Here is an 18,899-nt window from a genome sequence, read left to right as displayed (position 1 = left end):
TTTAAATGAAAAATGTGTTCCTTCTTGCACTTTGCTCTTCGTTTTCATCTTTCTCTACTCGCGTTTGAAATTTTATATCTATTCATGCTCCGTGCATTAAAGTATTAATTTGAGGGTAAGGCTAATTAGCTCTTCTTATAAGCTGTTTGTATTTTCAGTGTTCATAATTGATTAGGAAAGTGAAGTGGAAGTCGTGTGGCTAGTGGCGGCTTCACTTTCTGTCTTTAAAATTGAGTGTGTGTGTGTGCATGGGCTTCTGCCTAACTTCTATAATGTAATGAAGTGCCTTCAGTATTCTGGCTAGCTAAGGGGATGTCAATCTTCATTACAAAATGTGTTGCTGATTACTGTTTCAAGTGCTGCGACTGAGGAGTTTTTTACTAGCATAGCTTTGTGTGGAAGTATGTGTGTGTTTGTGTTTGAGTTGGACTATTAACAGAAATGTTTTGCACATCCCCTCCTCCTTTGTGTGTGTGTGTGTGTGTGTGTGTGTGTGTGTGTGTGTGTGTGTGTGTGTGTGTGTGTGTGTGTGTGTGTGTGTGTGTGCGATTACACGTGTAAATGATCTCACAGGGGACATTATTCGGTACACGTGCCAGCCAGGCTTCACCTTGGTGGGCAGTGAGATTCTGACCTGCCGACTTGGAGAAAGGCTACAGATGGATGGACCTCCACCAGTCTGTCAAGGTTGGTTTCATTCAGTGTGACTTGGAGTCTTTGGGTATGTTTAAAATTTTTCTGTGTTTGATTTATTTATTTTTTTGCATTTGTGTTTGTGTGTTTAAGTGTTCCTCACAATGTGTGTACACATTCCCCCCACACATACATATACAATATATGTGTATGCAAACCTGTTTATGTTATGTGGTGCTTGACACCACAGTGCTCAGGTTGGTTACAGTAAGCAGCACCCACTGATGCATTATTTGACAGACTGCCAGCAGAGCCTCGTCCAGCAGGCACCAGGTGGCAAAAAGCAGCTCTATTCCAATTTATCAAGATTCAGAGTAACAATACTACTGATCCAAGTCCATAGACTGCCATTTGCGTACAACCAGCAGTTTTACTGTAGTGGGTAAGTTTGAAACCAATTACAGATCAGCAGGTTTTCACGTGCTGTAAAAACAGATATTCTACCCCTACGTAACGGTCTCATGGGTTTGATTGATGTTTGCTTACCCATAATTCTTTTGAAGATGGAATTACAAACGAGGAGCAAAGTAAAAGAAATTCCTGTCGCCTGCATCAAAGATTTTGTTTAGACAAAACAACAAATGCCTTCAGCCTCCCTGTCGTGCCAGTAAATCTCTGCTCCACACAACAGAGCACTCTGAAACCTTCTATCCCCTGTGGTTAGACATCTTTTGAAGTGCCCTGAAGTCCTTTGTCTACAAGTCTTGACTTGATGAGCATTTCTGTCTTTGTATTTCTAGAAACAGTGAGTAATCGCATCGGACTTGTGATCAAGGCATGACAGATGCTTGACAAACCTCAAGCCTGCATTCATAAAGCAACGTAGAGAACGACTAGTTATTTGGAGCCTATTTGCTTATCCCTGGCTGTTGTTAGTTGATGCCTGACTTGATATCTTTGTTTTCTCCCTGCTGTGATTTTGCTGCTACCTCTGTGTTCAGAATTTGACTGACTTTAATTTTTTTTTAATTATTACTTGGTAGGTTTCACAATAAAAACACAGCAACAGCAAAGATTAGGCTCAGCAACTGTTTGATCCAAGATACGTAAACCTCAGATTTTCTTGTGTTTTTCTATCCAAATCAGCCACACAAACTAACATCTGTCAGTAGGTAGCTCAATTAACATAGGCACAAAGGTGAGAGACCTGAAAAATGATAATTTGAGTTAGAATTATTTAAGATGGACAGATGTGTTTGTGTGCAAAGAGAACAAACCACCTTCACTTGTGGTGTACTGGGCTTACCTAGCATTTTTCAGTATATTAATAATTTACAAAAGCACAAGCAGCATGAAGTTGAGCAGCATGTTATAAGCTTATTAGACATGCTGGAATAAAGGGGATGCGAAACAAAGCTTGATTGCTTATTTCATCAGGGTAGGTATGGTATATAGATCTCTTTTCACCAAATCTTTTATATGTCCTGTATGAGTCCTTATATCACATTATGTCAACATGAAGGGTATCAGCAACAAGCAGTATGTTAAAACAGCTGATTTCCATCAATATGAATAAACTGATAAACTTCGCTAGTGCCAAAAGAGGGCATTCAGTCACTTTTTGAGTACTGGGCAATATTTCAAGCCATCTCACCAAGGCTGGTCGGCCAGCTCACCTTGTCATGTGTTACTGACTACACAGAGCTCTGCCAAGAGCAGCTAGCTCATAGCATCAGAAATTCACACATTGCACTTAAAATATTTTCACAGGTTTTAATTTGAGCGACTACAGTTGACTACAAAACACGTTGGGACTATTCAAGTAGTACACAATAATTCACATTGCTGTTTGAGAAGCGCTAAAATATTTTTGTGTTGGACAGCAAATGCTCTCATTCATCATAAAACATCTAATGTAAATACTGTACTTTGCCAGAAAAGTGGATCTGCTTAGTCACCTAAGCTAAACCAAGCTATTTGCTAAACTATATTAGTTTTGCTAAGAGAATGTGCCCATACTCTGGTACAATGCAAAAAGCTGCAGAGGTGTTAAATCAACATCTTTAAAGTGTTCAAATGTGTCAGTGATTGCAAGTCATTTGTTCAGACTCTCCTTAAATCTTGCTTTGAGCGTCATATTAGCATAGTTAAGATAGCTGTAGAGTGACTAATTTATTATGTGACATTTTCATGGATTGCCTTTTCATTATATTCAAGAATTCATCTTACCGTGTTGGATATGGTATGTCTTTGTGCCACCTCTAGCATGAAACTAATTGCTCTCCTTGGGACATGTAAAGTTGAACTTAATTTGAGTTGACCTGCTATTCACATCCAAGGGACTGCCACAGTAAACTTGCATAGGAGCCACTTCTTGTCACAGCTTGCCGAAAGGGCAGGAAAAAGAATTCTCATGTGCTCTCTGTATTCCGCTTTTGTTTGCTGTCAGCCTCTATGTTAATTGTAATTTTATGCTTTTAAGATAACACTGTAATGTCCTTGTATGGCTATGCAATTTAACCCCTAAATATGCTTGGCTTTTAAGATATTTCCCCAAGCTCTGTCTTTATAAAAGCCTGTGAGGAAGGTCAAACATTTTCTTAAATCAAGGGTAGAGCCACCATCGAGTTGACTGCTGCGATGGTTAAACCATCTGCCACACTGAGGTTTAGTGTAACTCAATAAATGTTGTCGTATTGCGGCTGCTGTCACATTCGTATAGATGTTGGAGGAACACAAACGACGCACTAACCTCGTCTTTGCAATACGTACCAAAACTTTTTTGTGCGACATTAGTTTATACATAACCCTGGGTGTCATTGGCATTCAATATGTGCAACTTTCTGAGTGAAATCAGCAATGTTGTAGTTTTCCACAAGGTAAAACATCTGTGGAAGATATAATAACTGCTGTTGGCTAAGCTTAAACAAATGATGTTAGCCTGCATGCTACTTAATGCTGACTCCAGGTAAGGTGTAGGTTAAATTAGGGCTACATGCCTCTTAAATTAGAAAACATATGTCACTGTGTTTTGTTTACTGGGTATTTAGTGTTTTTGTTATTTATGGTATAAATTTTAGATTTGTTTTTTTTTTTCATGATCATTTAGAAGTGTACATATATATTTTTCAGCCAGTGTCTCTATAATCACTCACAGTAGGATACAGTGCTCAACATTTGTACTGGAGCCAAATCACCATGAATGCATTTTATAAACCTATTTCATAAAAGGCATCTGTAAAAGTATGTGGTTTCTAAAATGTTTTGAAGCCTCTCGTGACTCAGATTTTAATCCCTACCTGCAAGTTTCAGGCAAAGCAGTTTAAACCGCAACTGTGCTCAGTGGATGGACGTGTTTGTTGCTTGGCAACAACTTTAGTTTAATAAAGAAGGATTGGAGGCGCAATTATTTCAATAACAAGCACTTACCAGCTATATTGTTCTATTTACTGTGAATTAGATCTTATCAGGTGAGTCTGTTTTGTCTGCATCTTAAAGCGCTCCAACATGTGGAAATGCCAGAGGCAAATGGGAATTTGTGCAGTGTATGAACAGTTTTCGGGTTAGTAACTCCAGAGTAGTCAGTAGGAAGAAGTTGTAGAATTGAAATTAGCAAATTGCTTATAACAATTGTTTTTTATCATTTTCCTGGAACTGTGAAGGCTCTGTAACAAGTATACCACTGGTATCAGTAAAGCAGAGGCTGCTGCTGAGCAAATAGTACCAGGAATTGATGTAACTGCATCAACTAAAGACCCCATTGAACTCCATATTTCCAGCGAGAGTCATAACTCTTATGTTAAAATGGAGCACTACAGACTTAACTGTATAGAAATGTATTCAGTGTTATTTCTTTTTGAAGTGTGCATTCTTCAGAGGTTTTTAAATAGCTGTTTGTAATGAACTGTAAATAGAAAACAGACCAAATATGACTGATTGACCTTTGTCCTGACTCACCACCCACTACTGTGCAATGTGCCCTTAGTTCACATTAGCATTCTGGGTGTGAGGAGAAAAATAAGTGCTTGTGGGAGCCGTGGTTTTGTAGTTATGCTTTTGTGCCCTGTAAAACAAAACGCATGCTTTTATGTCATTCCAATCTACTTGTTGTACATTTTAAAAGTAATTCATTTACACATTGCTCTTTGTCTTTGCCTATTAGAGCGCACATAAATATACCACGCTAAGCTAAGTAGGATGCGTTAAAATGAAGGAATATTCCAAAACACAACAGGAAATAACAAAAATATAGAACCATATAGATTCTGTGTCTTATAAACATCCAAAGAATAGTAGTGAAGAAAGACTGCTAGTTCACAATAATTTTTTATGTTCATTTATTTTCGGAATAGATTGTACTGAGATTTGATGCCACCCTAATGAATACCATCAGTGTATTTATGAATATTGATTTAGCTGTGTACAAATATTTACACATTTAATATATGTGTTGTTCAGATGATTTATGGAGAAATTCTTCTTGAACTTTGTGCCCACAGAGAGCTCTTTTTTTTTTAAAGAAATGTATTGTTTCGTTGAAAATAACTGGCTTAAGCTCTTTTTGGGATCATATGTGCCTGTTATCTTTGAGCCGAAGGCTATTGCAGTTCAGCCAGTTGAAACTTTAACAATGAGTCACCAGCGGGAATATTCATACTGCTTTGTGTTACAATTCTCTGCTTCTGTTGTATGTCCGATGCTTTCCAATGACCTTTTCATCTGGAACAGTCGTTTGCATTAACCTTTCGTATGCATCATGTTTCTTCACTAGTGGCCCAGAAGAGAAACTTCTGTTACTCGGAGAAAAGGAAAAGAGAGAAACAGGACTGTCATTATTTCAGACATGCCAGCCAACAGGAAATGAAGGGAACGTTCTGACCTGATACACACGAAATCCTACGCACGCACACACACACACACACACGCACGCACGCACACGCACGCACGCACGCACGCACGCACGCACACACACACACACACACACACCATTTTTCCATACAAAGTTAGCTGTCTCACCTGCTGAGTATTATTTGATGGATTGATATCAGGGGAGCCTGGTGACAACGGCAGACTCACAAGCTCACCCCTAAGGTGCAATATCACTCTGGCTCAAATGTAATTGTTTCAGGACTACTTATTTTTACAATATCATTTCTACTGTCACAGTGAAGCATCTCTATCTTCCCTTCATCCATGTCTTACTGCATCTCTAATTTTTTCCTCTGCCTCTCGTTTTCTGCCGCTACTTTTCATCTTCCTTCCACCCTCTGTTGCTTCTTCTCATTTTCTCTGCCAATTCTTTTTCCTCCAACAATCTCACCTTTATTTTGTTTCTGTTCCCACCAGTCCAATGCCCGGCCCACGAGGTCCGTTTTGACTCAACAGGAGTAATCTTAAGCCCGGGCTATCCTGATAACTACCCCAATCTTCAGATGTGCTCCTGGCTGATCAACGTGGAGAAGGGCTACAACATCACTTTGCACTTTGAACTCTTCCAGACAGAAAAAGAGTTTGACATCTTGGAAATTTTTGATGGTGGGTAAAAAACTTTGTGTTCTTTTGTTTTTTAATAAATTACTGAAATTATAAACAGGCAATCGCCTAATAGAACATCAGCCACTAGCACACATGCTGTTTGTCATTGCCTTTAGGTCCCAACATCTACAGTCAGAGCCTCTCATCACTCAGTGGTGATATTGAAACACCCTTCAGCCTGAACACCACAGGCCACCAGCTCCTCCTGCGCTGGTCCTCCGACCATGGCACCAACCGCCGCGGCTTCCACATCAGATATGTGGGTGAGTATCAAAGTATGTATCCAGTTTATAATCATTCTCTATTTTTTTACTATGCTATTTGGTTTTATTTTATGTTGACCTGCAGACGAGTGATAAGAGCTATGGGTCTACAATTTGTACAGTTGAAAATGTAATAACACTAAACAGAGACAGATGTGTATGAACCTCAGCTGTAGCTACTTGAAATGGCCGTGAATACAATATGACCCAAGGATTTTTATCACTGTGTGCTGTGTTTTCTATTGATTTATTTATTTTTTTTAATATGCAGTCAGTTTACAAAAACAATTTCTACAGGTAATAGCTCGCAATAGGCGCTCACGGGGAAAAAAAGCACGAGGCTGGAAACCAGTCACTAAAGGGCGGCATGCAGCTTTGCATGTCTAAAATTACAAAAGGCTTGAATTCTTAATTAGCTCTTTAATAAAGCAAGTGCTGCTAAGCAAGAGCAGCATAGCGATCTTTTCTTTCATTTGAAATGCATCAATAACAACACAAAAAAAGCACAAAAGACATTCATTTTTCATGGTGTCTGTCCATTAACTTTAATGCACGAGAGTGTTCCTGTGAAAGCAAGTTGGTGTGATGAATTTTGTAAGGAAAGCTCCTCCTTGACTTGATTGACTTTAATGGGAACTGACTCAAACTCCAGCATGTGTCCTTTCGTCTTAAATCCCTGCTATCGCCAAGTCATGTTGATTTGAGGGAATGGTTGACAGCGTTTTTTGAAGCACGCAGCCCTCCCTCCCACAGCTTTTTACGTCACATGGGCCATGAGATGGTCATATTCGAGAAATCGAATTTACCTTTTTGTGTTCAATGGACTGTAAGATCGGAGGAAGGAAGGCGATGGGAACAAATGCAGAATGCACCAACGCTGCATGTGTTAAAAGCAAATTGAATATGTGCATGCCCATAAGCCAAAATGGGATGGTAATAATGTGATAGGTGAGGGCTTCCTTTGCTGCGTGGTGCATAGCCCAAGTTCTAAATAGACGTGACACTCCTCGGGCGGTTCCCCCCTCATTATTGTTCTGCATTGAAAATGGAGCCTCGCTGTAACGAAAAATGTTCATCAGTTTTTCTCTAGAGGTGCTTTGCTAATGCCTCTCATCCTTTCCTCTTCTTTATTTACCCTTCTCTCTCTTTTCTTTCTTCGACTTCATCCTCGCCTTCTTTCTTGGCTCTCTCCTCTATTTGCCTTTGCTCTTTTTTTCCCCACTTCCCCTCCCCTGCTTTCTCCTCTATCATAGCCATGTACTGCAGTACTCCAGACTCTCCACAACATGGCTTTGTAGTGAGCCAGACCGGGGGTCATCTAAACAGCGTGGTGCGCTGGGCCTGCGACAGGGGGTACAAGCTCATTGGAAAGGGCACAGCTGTGTGCAAGAAGACCACCTATGGCTACTACGCCTGGGACGCGCCAGTTCCTGCATGTCAAGGTGAGCTCATTGGCTCTGGCATGCTTTTATTTCCTCCTTTAGCCTGCCTCTCTACCCATTCTTCTGGTCACTGCCTCTGTACCCTTAGTCTCAACAGCCAGACAGGCAGGCGCTTAAAGCACCTAAGTGTCTGAGCCCAAGCCCTCTTCCTGTGTTGTTAGCAGCTGAACTGAAACCAGGCTGATTGAGAGCCCAGAGTCCTGTCAGGTGGAAAGGAAAAAGAAATCAATCCTCCCTTCTTCTGTCAATTTCCACTTCTTCAAATTACTTTGGCTAACTTGCCATTAGGATGCAATGTCCTCTGCTGTTCTGCCTTACTCAACTAATTGGGTTCTTCAGCGTGCATACGTGGAATATGTGCATTTACGTGCACATGATTGCATGCGCTAGCACAGACACACACATATACACATGCTCAGGCAGCATTAATATCAACAGATGGTGTGCTCAATTGCATTTCATCAAGATGCAGTGAAATGAAAATATGTATGTCATGTACTTTAAATGATTTAAAAACACTTCACACGTGTGATTGATTCCATCAGTTTGTTAATTGCACACCGCTTTTCCAAAGCACAAACTCAACTTTGGCTGCAGATGAACTGATACATTCATACAGATGTTGTCCATCTGTTATTTTATGCAGTGGCCAAGATCACATTACAGCATGTTCAAGCTTTCATTCTGTCTGAAGCAGGATACCTCGGAGAATCCACGGTGTATTAATCCATCAGTTTTGCTCATAGAAAGAGCAAAGGCTCAAAATAATTACCAGGCCCTTTAACCACCTAAGCTTTGATCATCGCACTTCAAACACCAACATTTTTCATCTGCAGTGTGGAAAACTTTTTAGTTGTTTTGATTAGTATCCGCCAAGTTACAACTAAGCAGTACTCAGATGAATGTCAATTGATTATCTCACACGGTGTTGACGGGCATTGTAATGGCTCCATGCCACGTTGGCAGATTCCTACCTTTGATGCTTCACAGTATGCAATTATCATCGCAGCTCTGTGGTTAGATATGTGTCTTTGCATAACCGTTTCTGTTTAGTTCGGCCCTTCAGATGTTAGGTTTCCTGGCTCAGTTCAGTGTGTCCGACCCAAAGATGAGCACCTTAAAGTCTCTTTCTTCAAGTGTTTTGTTTGGTCTGAGCTCTGTGCAAGTTTAACATTGCACTTACTTCCAAGGACACAATGCTGTGCAGAAGTTTTTCGGCACATTCGAGTACGCCTGCATGTCAGGAACAGTTGGTGTTGGAACCAGTCACTTTTTTGGTTGCACTTGTCATTTTAATGACTTTGTTATACATCATTAGTGTGTTTTTAGATTCCCCACTGAGTCACAGTGAAAATAAGAGGTTTTAATTATTAAGTACTTTTGTATAATTTGGCATAATTGAATAGCTGTTTGGTCATTCAGATGACTTCTTTCTTGAATACCTTCTTATAAGAACAGTGCAATATTTATGTGGGACTTCAATTTTCATAACCTCCCTGCAGTATGAATACTTTCACTCTGAGACAGCCGAATGCAATTTTCCACAAGTGGTCAGTCCTAATTTCTTTGATTTCTGCCAAGTGAAAGTACAGTCTTGTGCATTAAGAGGTCTATAATATGCACATCAATCAAATAATTTAAGTGTCAGTGTACCACAAGGGTTCTTACATTATAATTCTAATGTACACTGGGTAGGTGTGGAACCTTCTGAGTACTAAATGTTAAATTCTTTCTTTTGGACTCCTACATATTAAGGCTGTCACCCTTCGAAAAGCTAATAAAAATGTAACAATAAATTAAAATTCCACACAGTTAGTGCACCACAAAGAGGTTGCACTGGTGGGAGCACAAACATATATATTTTTCTTTGCAAAACTGAAAAATAGTGATTATATATGAATGCCTACCATACCTGTGTTCACCAGGCATCTATCTAGTATGTCTCTTGTACTGTGCATAAACATGTGGGTCGACCATTGTCCTCTTGCTGCCTGCAGCTGTGTCATGCGGTGTGCCCAATGCGCCAGCGAACGGAGGTGTGCTCACTGCTGATTACTCCGTCGGCACACGGGCGACCTACTTCTGTAACGGCGGTTACCGGCTCTCCAAAGAGCTGACGACCACAGTCTGCCAGCCAGACGGCACCTGGAGCAATCACAACAAGATACCCCGATGCTTTGGTGAGTAGAGAGGAAGCCTTGGAAAGATGGAAGGGGAGGGGAGCGCAGAGGAGAAAATAGTGATTTGGAGAAATGAGGTTGCAAAAAAAACCTTGCAGGATTTTTTTTTTTCTGTTCATAAAAACATTTAAAAATTTTCATATTGTCTGTTGCCTCCACTCAAAGGTGGCCAAATATATGAGAGCCAAAAGAAGATAAAGCTATTAGACACAGTTTGGGGTTTTTTGTTCTTTAATTGGAGGCAGTACAAGTTGGAGTTTGAGATCGTCTGAACAGCAGGTAAAATATCAAAACAGGTTTCTCCAAAATTGGACGGCAATGGAAGGAGTTAATGTAATAAGGACTGCTGTCATAAAAACATGCAAGTTGCAGTTTCCTTACAAAAATCCCAACTTGTTGGATCATGATAAGATGCATGGACGAAAGGGGGAATAATGCTTGAAAGGATCTCTGCAGCTGGCGCTGGGTAAGTCTTTTCACATGCCAGTGCAACTCCTCCAAGTTTGAAAGTCAGTGCAGGGAGTGATTGACAGCATTGTTTTCTGTTGAGACCACTGTTTATTCCCTGCTGTATATGTGTCTCACAGTGAAAAGGGAAACAGAGTTTGTTTTGAAACTCATTTGGTTTTAGAAAGTGCCAATTCATAAATAGCTTTGTTGTGGAAGAACATTTGTATAACTGCAACACATGGATTAGTTTATGCTGCTGCTTTGCGGTGTGTGCATAAGGGATAAAAAAATTATACAAAAGTCAATCCATTGGAATAATCCAAAACTCCCGTAGTAACTGCCCATAAAATAATTCTTATTTTATTATTTTTTTTCAGTGATGCCGTGCCCCAGTCTTAGCCCGTTTTCCCTCGATCACGGGAAATGGAGGATTGTCAATGGCTCGCACTATGAGTATGGGACGAAAATAATCTTCACCTGCAACCCTGGATACTATCGTGTGGGCCCCGCCCACATCCAGTGCCTCGCAAACGGAGTGTGGAGCTGGAGGAACGAGAGGCCTCGGTGTAGAAGTGAGTGACTTTGGTTGCAGCAACACAAAATATGCAGCGCTTGTGCATCTCACAAATTCATAAGTGGGGAAAGGAAAAAATGAAACGGGATAAACGTAGAACTGAGCCAAAAGAATAATATTCCCAGAAATTAACTCCGCTTTCCTGTGGTTCATTCTCGCATTATCTTGTAAAAAAGACATTCATCGGACAGACACGTAGCACGAAATGCCACTTCACAAACTCGCTGAGCACGTCTGTCGATTCATTGAATAAATGGAATAGAAAGCATTTTAACATTGTCATTGAGCCAAATTGAAAAATCCATGTCCCGCCTTGCCTTGAGTACACTAGATTCATAGAATGTGGGGGTTACGAGACTTGAAGAATGAATACCTTATTCACAGCTCAGTTAATCACCAGCTCAAAGACTCACTTTTGTGCTCCTCACCTATTGCTGTCTCAGCTTAGGTTAGATATTGTTTATTACGAGAATCGGAAATAAAAGCTTTTCATCGCTGCCATGGGAACTACTTTTAGAGAAGCTAAAAGCTGAATGGGTAGTGTAACGTGAAAAGGTGATGCTAGCCAACATGATGAAAGATGGTGGAACAAAGGCAAACCATCATTATCCTCCCCATGAAATGGTACAGGTCACTCTTTTAACGCATTAAGGTTGGCAAGATGGGCGTAAATGACTGTGCTCTCCCATTGACTCTGAAGATGTAAGCCAACTTCTATCTCTTTATTCTTTCTCTTGTTCTCTCTTGCTCATTCTCCCGGTGCCTCCTTCATCTTTTTGCTCTTCCTTTTCTTTTCCTCCTTACTCTTCATCTCTTTGCAGTCATTTCCTGTGGCGATCTTCCCACTCCTCCTAATGGGAAGAAAATTGGGACCCAAACTACCTTCGGAGCATCAGCCATTTTCAGCTGTAACCCTGGCTATGTTTTAACTGGATCTACAGTTAGAGAGTGTCTCCTGTCTGGCCTTTGGAGTGGAATGGAGACTCAGTGCCTGGGTAAGCCAGGTTTACATGTTGTCTTTAACTTTTTAAGCACATCCTTGACCTAGGTCAAAAACTGCTGGCACTCTGCTTTGGCAGAGTATGAGCTGGGTTTTTTCTTTTTTTTTTCTTTTTTTTGATTGGGCAAACATGTCCAGAATAGAACCAGATGGGGAAGCAGAGGGTGGCTATAATTGCCTCTGTTGCCAAGTGTGTTTGGCAAAAAAATGTAAAGCATTAAGACGATATCATTGATGATACCATGTTTGTCATCATGCTGCGACTCAGTGATGCCACTGGAACACATCAGACTGTTTCAGACCTTGTAGAGATTATGAGGTCAAATTAGCTTTTTACTACCAACGATGGTGTATCTGGAAAAATATATTAACTTTGTGAGTCTGCGTGTTAGTCTGTGAAGACGCTGATACCAGAACAGAGTAACAGTGCAAGGTGGAACAAATAGATAACTGTAGTTGAGTTCAACAGTTAAAGAATGATCCGAGTGATCGGTAGATACTCAAGGGATAAATGTCAGTGTACAGTGTTGCCTTGAGAAGTCTTGAGTTTCTTTACATTTTGCAATGAAATTGAAAATGGGTGTAGTGATTTAATTAAATATGTAAAACATACATGGGGCAAAAACAGAGATTGTACAATTCTAGTGAGCTTAAAAGTGAATATTTGGTATGATCACCTTTATTCGTGCGACCGTGGCTCAGGGGGTTGGGAATCGCATCTGTAACCGGAAGGTCGCCGGTTCGATCCCTGGGCTCTCTGTCCTGGTCGTTGTGTCCTTGGGCAAGACACTTTACCCTACTTGCCTACTGGTGTTGGCCAGAGGGGCCGATGGCGCGATATGGCAGTCTCGCTTCTGTCAGTCTCCCCCAGGGCAGCTGTGGCTACAACTGTAGCTGCTTCCACCAGTGTATGAATGTGAGAGTGAATGAATAGTGGTATTGTAAAGCGCTTTGGGTGCCTTGAAGAGCGCTATATAAATCCAATCCATTATTATTCTTCATCATAGTCTGAACTCTGTTAGGCAGAGGTGTGGACTCGAGTCACATGACTTGGACTCGAGTCAGACTCGAGTCATTAATTTTATGACTTTAGACTTGACTTGAGACTTGAGGATAAAGACTTGAGACTTACTTGAGACTTGCAAAACAATGACTTGGTCCCACCTCTGCTGTTAGGCATGCTTTCTTGTCATTTCTTTGAATAGTCTTCAGGAGTAGTTCTCCGGGCTTCTGATAGCGTTCCACTGTGTGTTTTTCTATCCAGGTATGCTTTTACTGCATTAGCAGTGTGTTTGTTGATCAGTCTCATTCTGAAAAATTAAGCAGCTTCGAATAGAAAATGCCAAGTAAGGTATACCTAAGCCTTTGCTCTTTGTTTTGTGGCTTCCTGACAGCCACTTCATTTCTGATGAAGGTTTTGCAAACAGTAGAAGGATCAACTGAAGGGCTATATGCAACACTCAGGTCCTTTTTCAGGTCTTGGATTTTTTTCCTGATTTCTTAAGGAGGTGCATTTTTTGCGGGTTTTTGATTAATAGCTTTGGGAATCACTTTGTTGGTTGAAAAATACAATCAAACTGTGTTCTTTTTCACTTTTATTGTTTATAGATTCTTTTAAGGAAATGGGAAGAAATGTTGTGTTTTTCTAATAGACTGCTAGTAACACGGTGCCTAAAGATGCAATTTAAGATTGGTTCTTTGATAAGTTATGTTATGCGTACCCACAACACTGGTTCATCACTTAAGTTTGGTGCTTTTTTTGGATAAGTCACAGGTCAATGTTAAATGGATTAAGAAGAAAAAAAAACCCATCCCTCTGAAAATGGTCAGATCCAAGGACTGGGCTGAAAATGTGTCCAAAGTAAAACTTTAAAAGACCTTCAGAAAACCTGGAAAACTACTTGCTCAAGACCACTTCAAACATTACAAGAAACTCTGAGTCTTCAAAAGCAAAATATAAAGATATTAGGTTTGGCTCAGGACTTTTGCACAGCACTGTATTGATGGATTTGTTATGGTGTGATCCCATTAGAAGATGGTCTCTAAGGCATATGTGCAAGCACTTTTATCAAATACCTTTGTTAAAAGTGCTTGGAGCAGGTTTCTGTAGAGTATAAAGTAAATCCTGTCCTTGTGAAACTTGAAACGTGAGAGCAGCTGAAGAGCCACAGCTTCTGTCAAAATGTAAAACACTTGCTAAGCTGCACTAGTAGAATTTGTATAAACAGGGACAGCATGCTACTGCTTAGCTTAGCATGGCTCATCACAGCTCTGTACATTCAGTCCTGCCCAACAGCAGAATGTGAATATTTGCCTCACAGATGTATTATATTAGTCAGTTAGCGGCAGAGTTGCAGAGCGGTCCCAGCTCAGCTCAAGATTGGTTCAGTTCATTAGAAGGAGGGCACCTTTAGCTTGTTTAGCGATATGACTGACAGGGTTAACATAGCCAGGGACCTTTCGGGATAGTTGCCTACTTCAGCACGATCTTCACAGAATCTGGCTGCTCTCAAATAGAGTGTGATAATAAAATGCTCGGCTGAGCTTCTGGGTGCAGGAGTGAATTAGGGAAATCAGACTCACAGTCAGGGGCAATATCCCAGGTTTTAAGTGGCAATGCAAATCTCAGCAAGATTCCTGCTCTCTGAAAGGGATTTACTGTAGCTGAAAGTAATACGATTATGTGCATGAGCATATTGCGCAGATTTTAAGTTTCACATGCGTTTCTCTGTCTACTGTCGATGAGGACGGCAAAGTTATCACTACAAGTGCAGCTGATTATACAAATTTAGAAATGGAAACTCAGAGATAATGAGCTGAAAAATGCTTTCCAAATTCCAATATGTTTAGCTAATACTCTAACTGGTTTTGTTGGACCACAGTATAATTCCAAGATCTTTAAAAAGACCAATTTAGTCGTGTCGTTTTATGATAGTGTTGTTAAAGTTATTCAAACATGGTAACACAATTAAAATCGTGTTTCCACCCTGCAGCTATCATTTGTCAGTTCAGCGGGAGCCACTTGAGGCTTTTCATTCTCCAACACATACAAATGATAGAAAGTTGAACTCAAGCACTGAAGCACCACATGAATGATTGAGGAAAAGCAAAAACTGAGCCTCCTTATTATCAGAGTTTTATAAATCTCTATGACTGATGCTGAAGAATCTATTGGTCTGTCTGAGAAAGATGTGTAAATATTTAATAAACATATTTATTGTATTCTTTTTTCCACCACCCTACAGCCGGTCATTGTGGCGTTCCAGAGCAGATTGTGAATGGACAGGTGATTGGAGAAAACTATGGTTACAGAGACACGGTGGTTTACCAGTGCAACCCTGGATTTAGGCTCATTGGCTCCTCAGTACGAATCTGTCAGCAAGACCACAGCTGGTCTGGACATCTGCCAGTGTGTATCCGTAAGTACTCTAACACAATCGTGTTTGATTGCAATTTAAATATATGTATATATATATATATATATATATATATATTTATTTGGGGGTGTAAATCTGAATTCAGATGGACAGGTTTCTTTGCGTTTAATTCACGTGAGTGTCTGACAACACAGCCTCCTGCCTCAGTGTTGATTGCTTGTCGCAGGCATGGCAGGCATTGTTTGCATGAAAATTTGAGCACAATATAGTCAAATGAATAAAACCTTGGTGGGTGTGCAGGCGGCTCCTTACAAGCTATCCTGTCTATGGTGAAACGCTCAAATGTGTCTCATCGGCTCCTCTGCTGACCCATGTTGTTTAGAAATATGACAGAAGAAGGCGTTCCTGCACAGGGGAAAATAATGCAATGCAATTAAATGAATATTTTATTCTAAGTCCATTTGGTTTTTTCTCCTTTTTTTAAATAATAAGGATTTAATTTGATTATTTTATAAGGAATAGCAAATATATATATTTGCATGACATGTTTAGCCAAAAACACAATGATTTAATTGTACTGTTGAACACAGATCAATAAACAAAGATTTGCTGTAGCATCCATTAAGATATAACATATTTCTATAAAGTAATAATTCTGTTCCAAAGCTGAGAGTGTCTTACTCCACTTCTTATTTGGCAAACACAGAAATCAGTCCTTAGTCGATACGTAACCTTGTAATTTGTTTCAATCTCTGATTCGCCTATTGATGCTCTAAAATGTGCTGTTTGCCCTTTCACAGTGGAGATCATGTCTTGACTTCTAATTCCCCCGTTGCCCTCCGAGGTTCATTGTATGATAATGACTCTTCTGTGATAGGTGTCACTGTACATGACCTCGATCATTCTTATTGAATTTTCTCTCTCTACCTTATTCTCTCTGTTTTCCCACCCACTTTGTATTTGTCTCACCTCCTCTCCTTTCCATTTTCTTTGTAACCCTTCTTTGCTGCCTTTTATTTGTCATTTTCCTCTTTCACGCCTGCTGTTGTCATGTTACCTGGGTGATGTGCTTCAACTCAAGCTGTCACATGTGGCCACCCTGGTAGCCCTATCTATGGCCGCACCACAGGCGATGGCTTCAACTACAATGATGTGGTGCACTTCTCCTGCAACAAAGGTTACACCTTGGAAGGACCCTCCACAGCTCAGTGCCAGGCCAACCGTCAGTGGAGCCACCAGCCGCCAACTTGCAGGGGTAAGGTCCAGCCACAGAACACCTGCAGCATATACATGCAAAAGAAAATTTCTTAATTTTTTCATAGAACAGAGGCTAGAAGGTTTATCATTTGAACAGGCAGCTGCCAGTAAGCTGAAATGGAATACAGCCTGGTCCCACTAGCTTCTGCAGGAGCTTTGTGATTATTCAGGTCTGAAGCAGGGAAAACCACAAGAATTCAGCAGCCAGCAGATGTATCATGATCATTCAGCAATCAGCAGCCAGCTTGCAGCAGCACAGGCAATGGGGAAACAAGCAGAATGGGTAGAGGAGGAGCTCAGACATCTATTGATCTGAATGAGAGCAGATCCTACCTGTTCCGCTCTCTGGGCAGAGCATTAGGCGGCAACATCTGGAGCCTAAGCCTCAGAGCAAAAAAAAGAAGAGAAACAGCAATAATGAGCTTACAGCAGAATGTATGGAAAGAGGACTATAATTGGGAAATTGTTTCTACGGTTTTACAGCTAGTTTCTCCCCGCGCTGCAGGGAGAGATTATTTTGAAGGCAAGAAAGCTCAGACTGCAATCAGTGGGAGAGATCTTATTGGGTGTGTCAGGTTGTTTTTTTGTTTGTTTGTTTTTTTAAGTTGTGACCAATTGTAGTTTGCCTGTGTTAGGCTCATTAGCAATGTGTTCTGCTTCCAAGAAGAATCTTTGTTTCGGTGTAAATAGGTACTAAATGGTGTAAACTAGTTTAAAAATTCACAGAAAAGAAGATAGAAAACACATCATGAATTCATCAAATTAGAGAAATGCATCTAAGTAGTATCCACTGTTGTTTTAATTGGTCTCCTACCTAGTGGACCAAAACTAGATTTGCCAGACTTTGCCCATTTAAAAATACCTCTCCTCTTGGCATGCTTTTTGTTGGCAATTAGATATGAAGAGCCACAGTTTTCATTACTCCAAATGGCACTGCAGAGATGGAACTGGTGAAAGATAGAGTGAGATGATATTAAACTGTCATGACTCCCTTTGTCAAAATCCGCTTGTTTGTTCCCACTAAAATTTTCTCACATTATGCCAGCTTTGTCGCATTTGCATTATTGATTAACCTTGATGTTGCTTTGGACTTAATTTCACCCTCGTCTACATTCAGTTGAGTGAACCGTCTTGTCAGCAGTGTGGTTTTAGGGACTGTAACTGTAACTGCTTCCAAAATAGATGCTTGTGGATTTGTGACAGTGTGTTTTTGGGGGGTTTTTTTTCGAGCGTTAGGTGAAATTATTATTGACAATGCCAAATATAGTCTGTGCTCTCTTGTCTTCATGTTTGCAGAACAAACAGAAAAAGCCAGTGATTAGGTCACATCAACAGTTCTATTATTAACTCACATGTGAGCATACTGAGAGGCAGCGATTACGGAAACCAAGCTCCAACCAAAAGACAAAAAGACTTCACGTCTTCCAGAAGCAGCCCGAGTGATGAGACCCGGGAAGAGTTAAACTGCTGCAAAATAAGAATGTGTTGATGTAACACTCAGTGACATGTTAAAGTAAAATAGATGTTCATGAAATACGGCTCACACTCACAGAATTCGTGACCACGGTAGATCCAATATAGGCAAAAGAACCAGGAAACACATTACACATTCATCTATGACGAAACCGTCACTGTGAATTAGCTGTGTAAAGTGTGGTATTATAGTTTAATTAAGAATGACTGCATGTTATAATTCATCTCCTGCAGTGCGTTGGCATGATTATACACATCTCAGTGCCATAGCAACCACATGTACAGAGATCATACATATTCAAGATGGAGATGTTGCCAAGAAATGAATATTAACTTTGGCTTATGTAAATATTACAGTCTTCAAAAGATGTGCATCCAAAGATTATTTACATGATCTTCGAAAAAGGATCATTAAAGGATGTGTGTGCCAGGAGCCATTACTACATGATTACAGCACACTTATGATGAAAAGGATAAAGATTATAAATTGAATCCATAAACAGGCGTAATACGATTTCACTCAGGGCAACAGGAGTATTTGGAAAGGGCAAAACGCCCTTTTTTCAACATTTAGTTCAACAAGTATTTATTCAGCTATGCAGCTCCAACGGTGATTTGGCTAAAATTATCTTGGCTGAAATATCCTTGAAGCAATAAAAATTAATTGGACTGCTATCAATATTCGACTGTCTGCGTTCTTCCATTATGAACAATC

The 18,899-nt window shown here is 40.3% G+C and overlaps 1 protein-coding gene across 4 annotated transcripts in view; it reads left to right on the top strand.

The window, feature by feature from the left end:
* The window catches only part of LOC113032123 (CUB and sushi domain-containing protein 3-like), a 245,265-nt gene that overhangs the window by 181,399 nt on the left and 44,967 nt on the right, over window positions 1-18,899 (top strand). For 3 of the 4 annotated variants that reach the window (XM_026184799.1, XM_026184798.1, XM_026184796.1), the window contains 9 exons: window positions 574-687; window positions 5,980-6,168; window positions 6,285-6,431; window positions 7,685-7,873; window positions 9,871-10,053; window positions 10,881-11,075; window positions 11,899-12,072; window positions 15,323-15,496; window positions 16,536-16,709. In XM_026184799.1, the coding sequence (XP_026040584.1) occupies window positions 574-687; window positions 5,980-6,168; window positions 6,285-6,431; window positions 7,685-7,873; window positions 9,871-10,053; window positions 10,881-11,075; window positions 11,899-12,072; window positions 15,323-15,496; window positions 16,536-16,709 (1,539 nt within the window). Of the gene's footprint in view, window positions 1-573; window positions 688-5,979; window positions 6,169-6,284; window positions 6,444-7,684; window positions 7,874-9,870; window positions 10,054-10,880; window positions 11,076-11,898; window positions 12,073-15,322; window positions 15,497-16,535; window positions 16,710-18,899 lie in introns of all 4 variants that reach the window. The other variant, XM_026184797.1, reaches the window with a different exon arrangement.

The sequence above is a fragment of the Astatotilapia calliptera genome, chromosome 11 (genome assembly GCF_900246225.1).
Source record: "Astatotilapia calliptera chromosome 11, fAstCal1.2, whole genome shotgun sequence".
Lineage (NCBI taxonomy): Eukaryota > Metazoa > Chordata > Actinopteri > Cichliformes > Cichlidae > Astatotilapia > Astatotilapia calliptera.
This window is presented reverse-complemented; position numbering and strand designations above follow the sequence as displayed.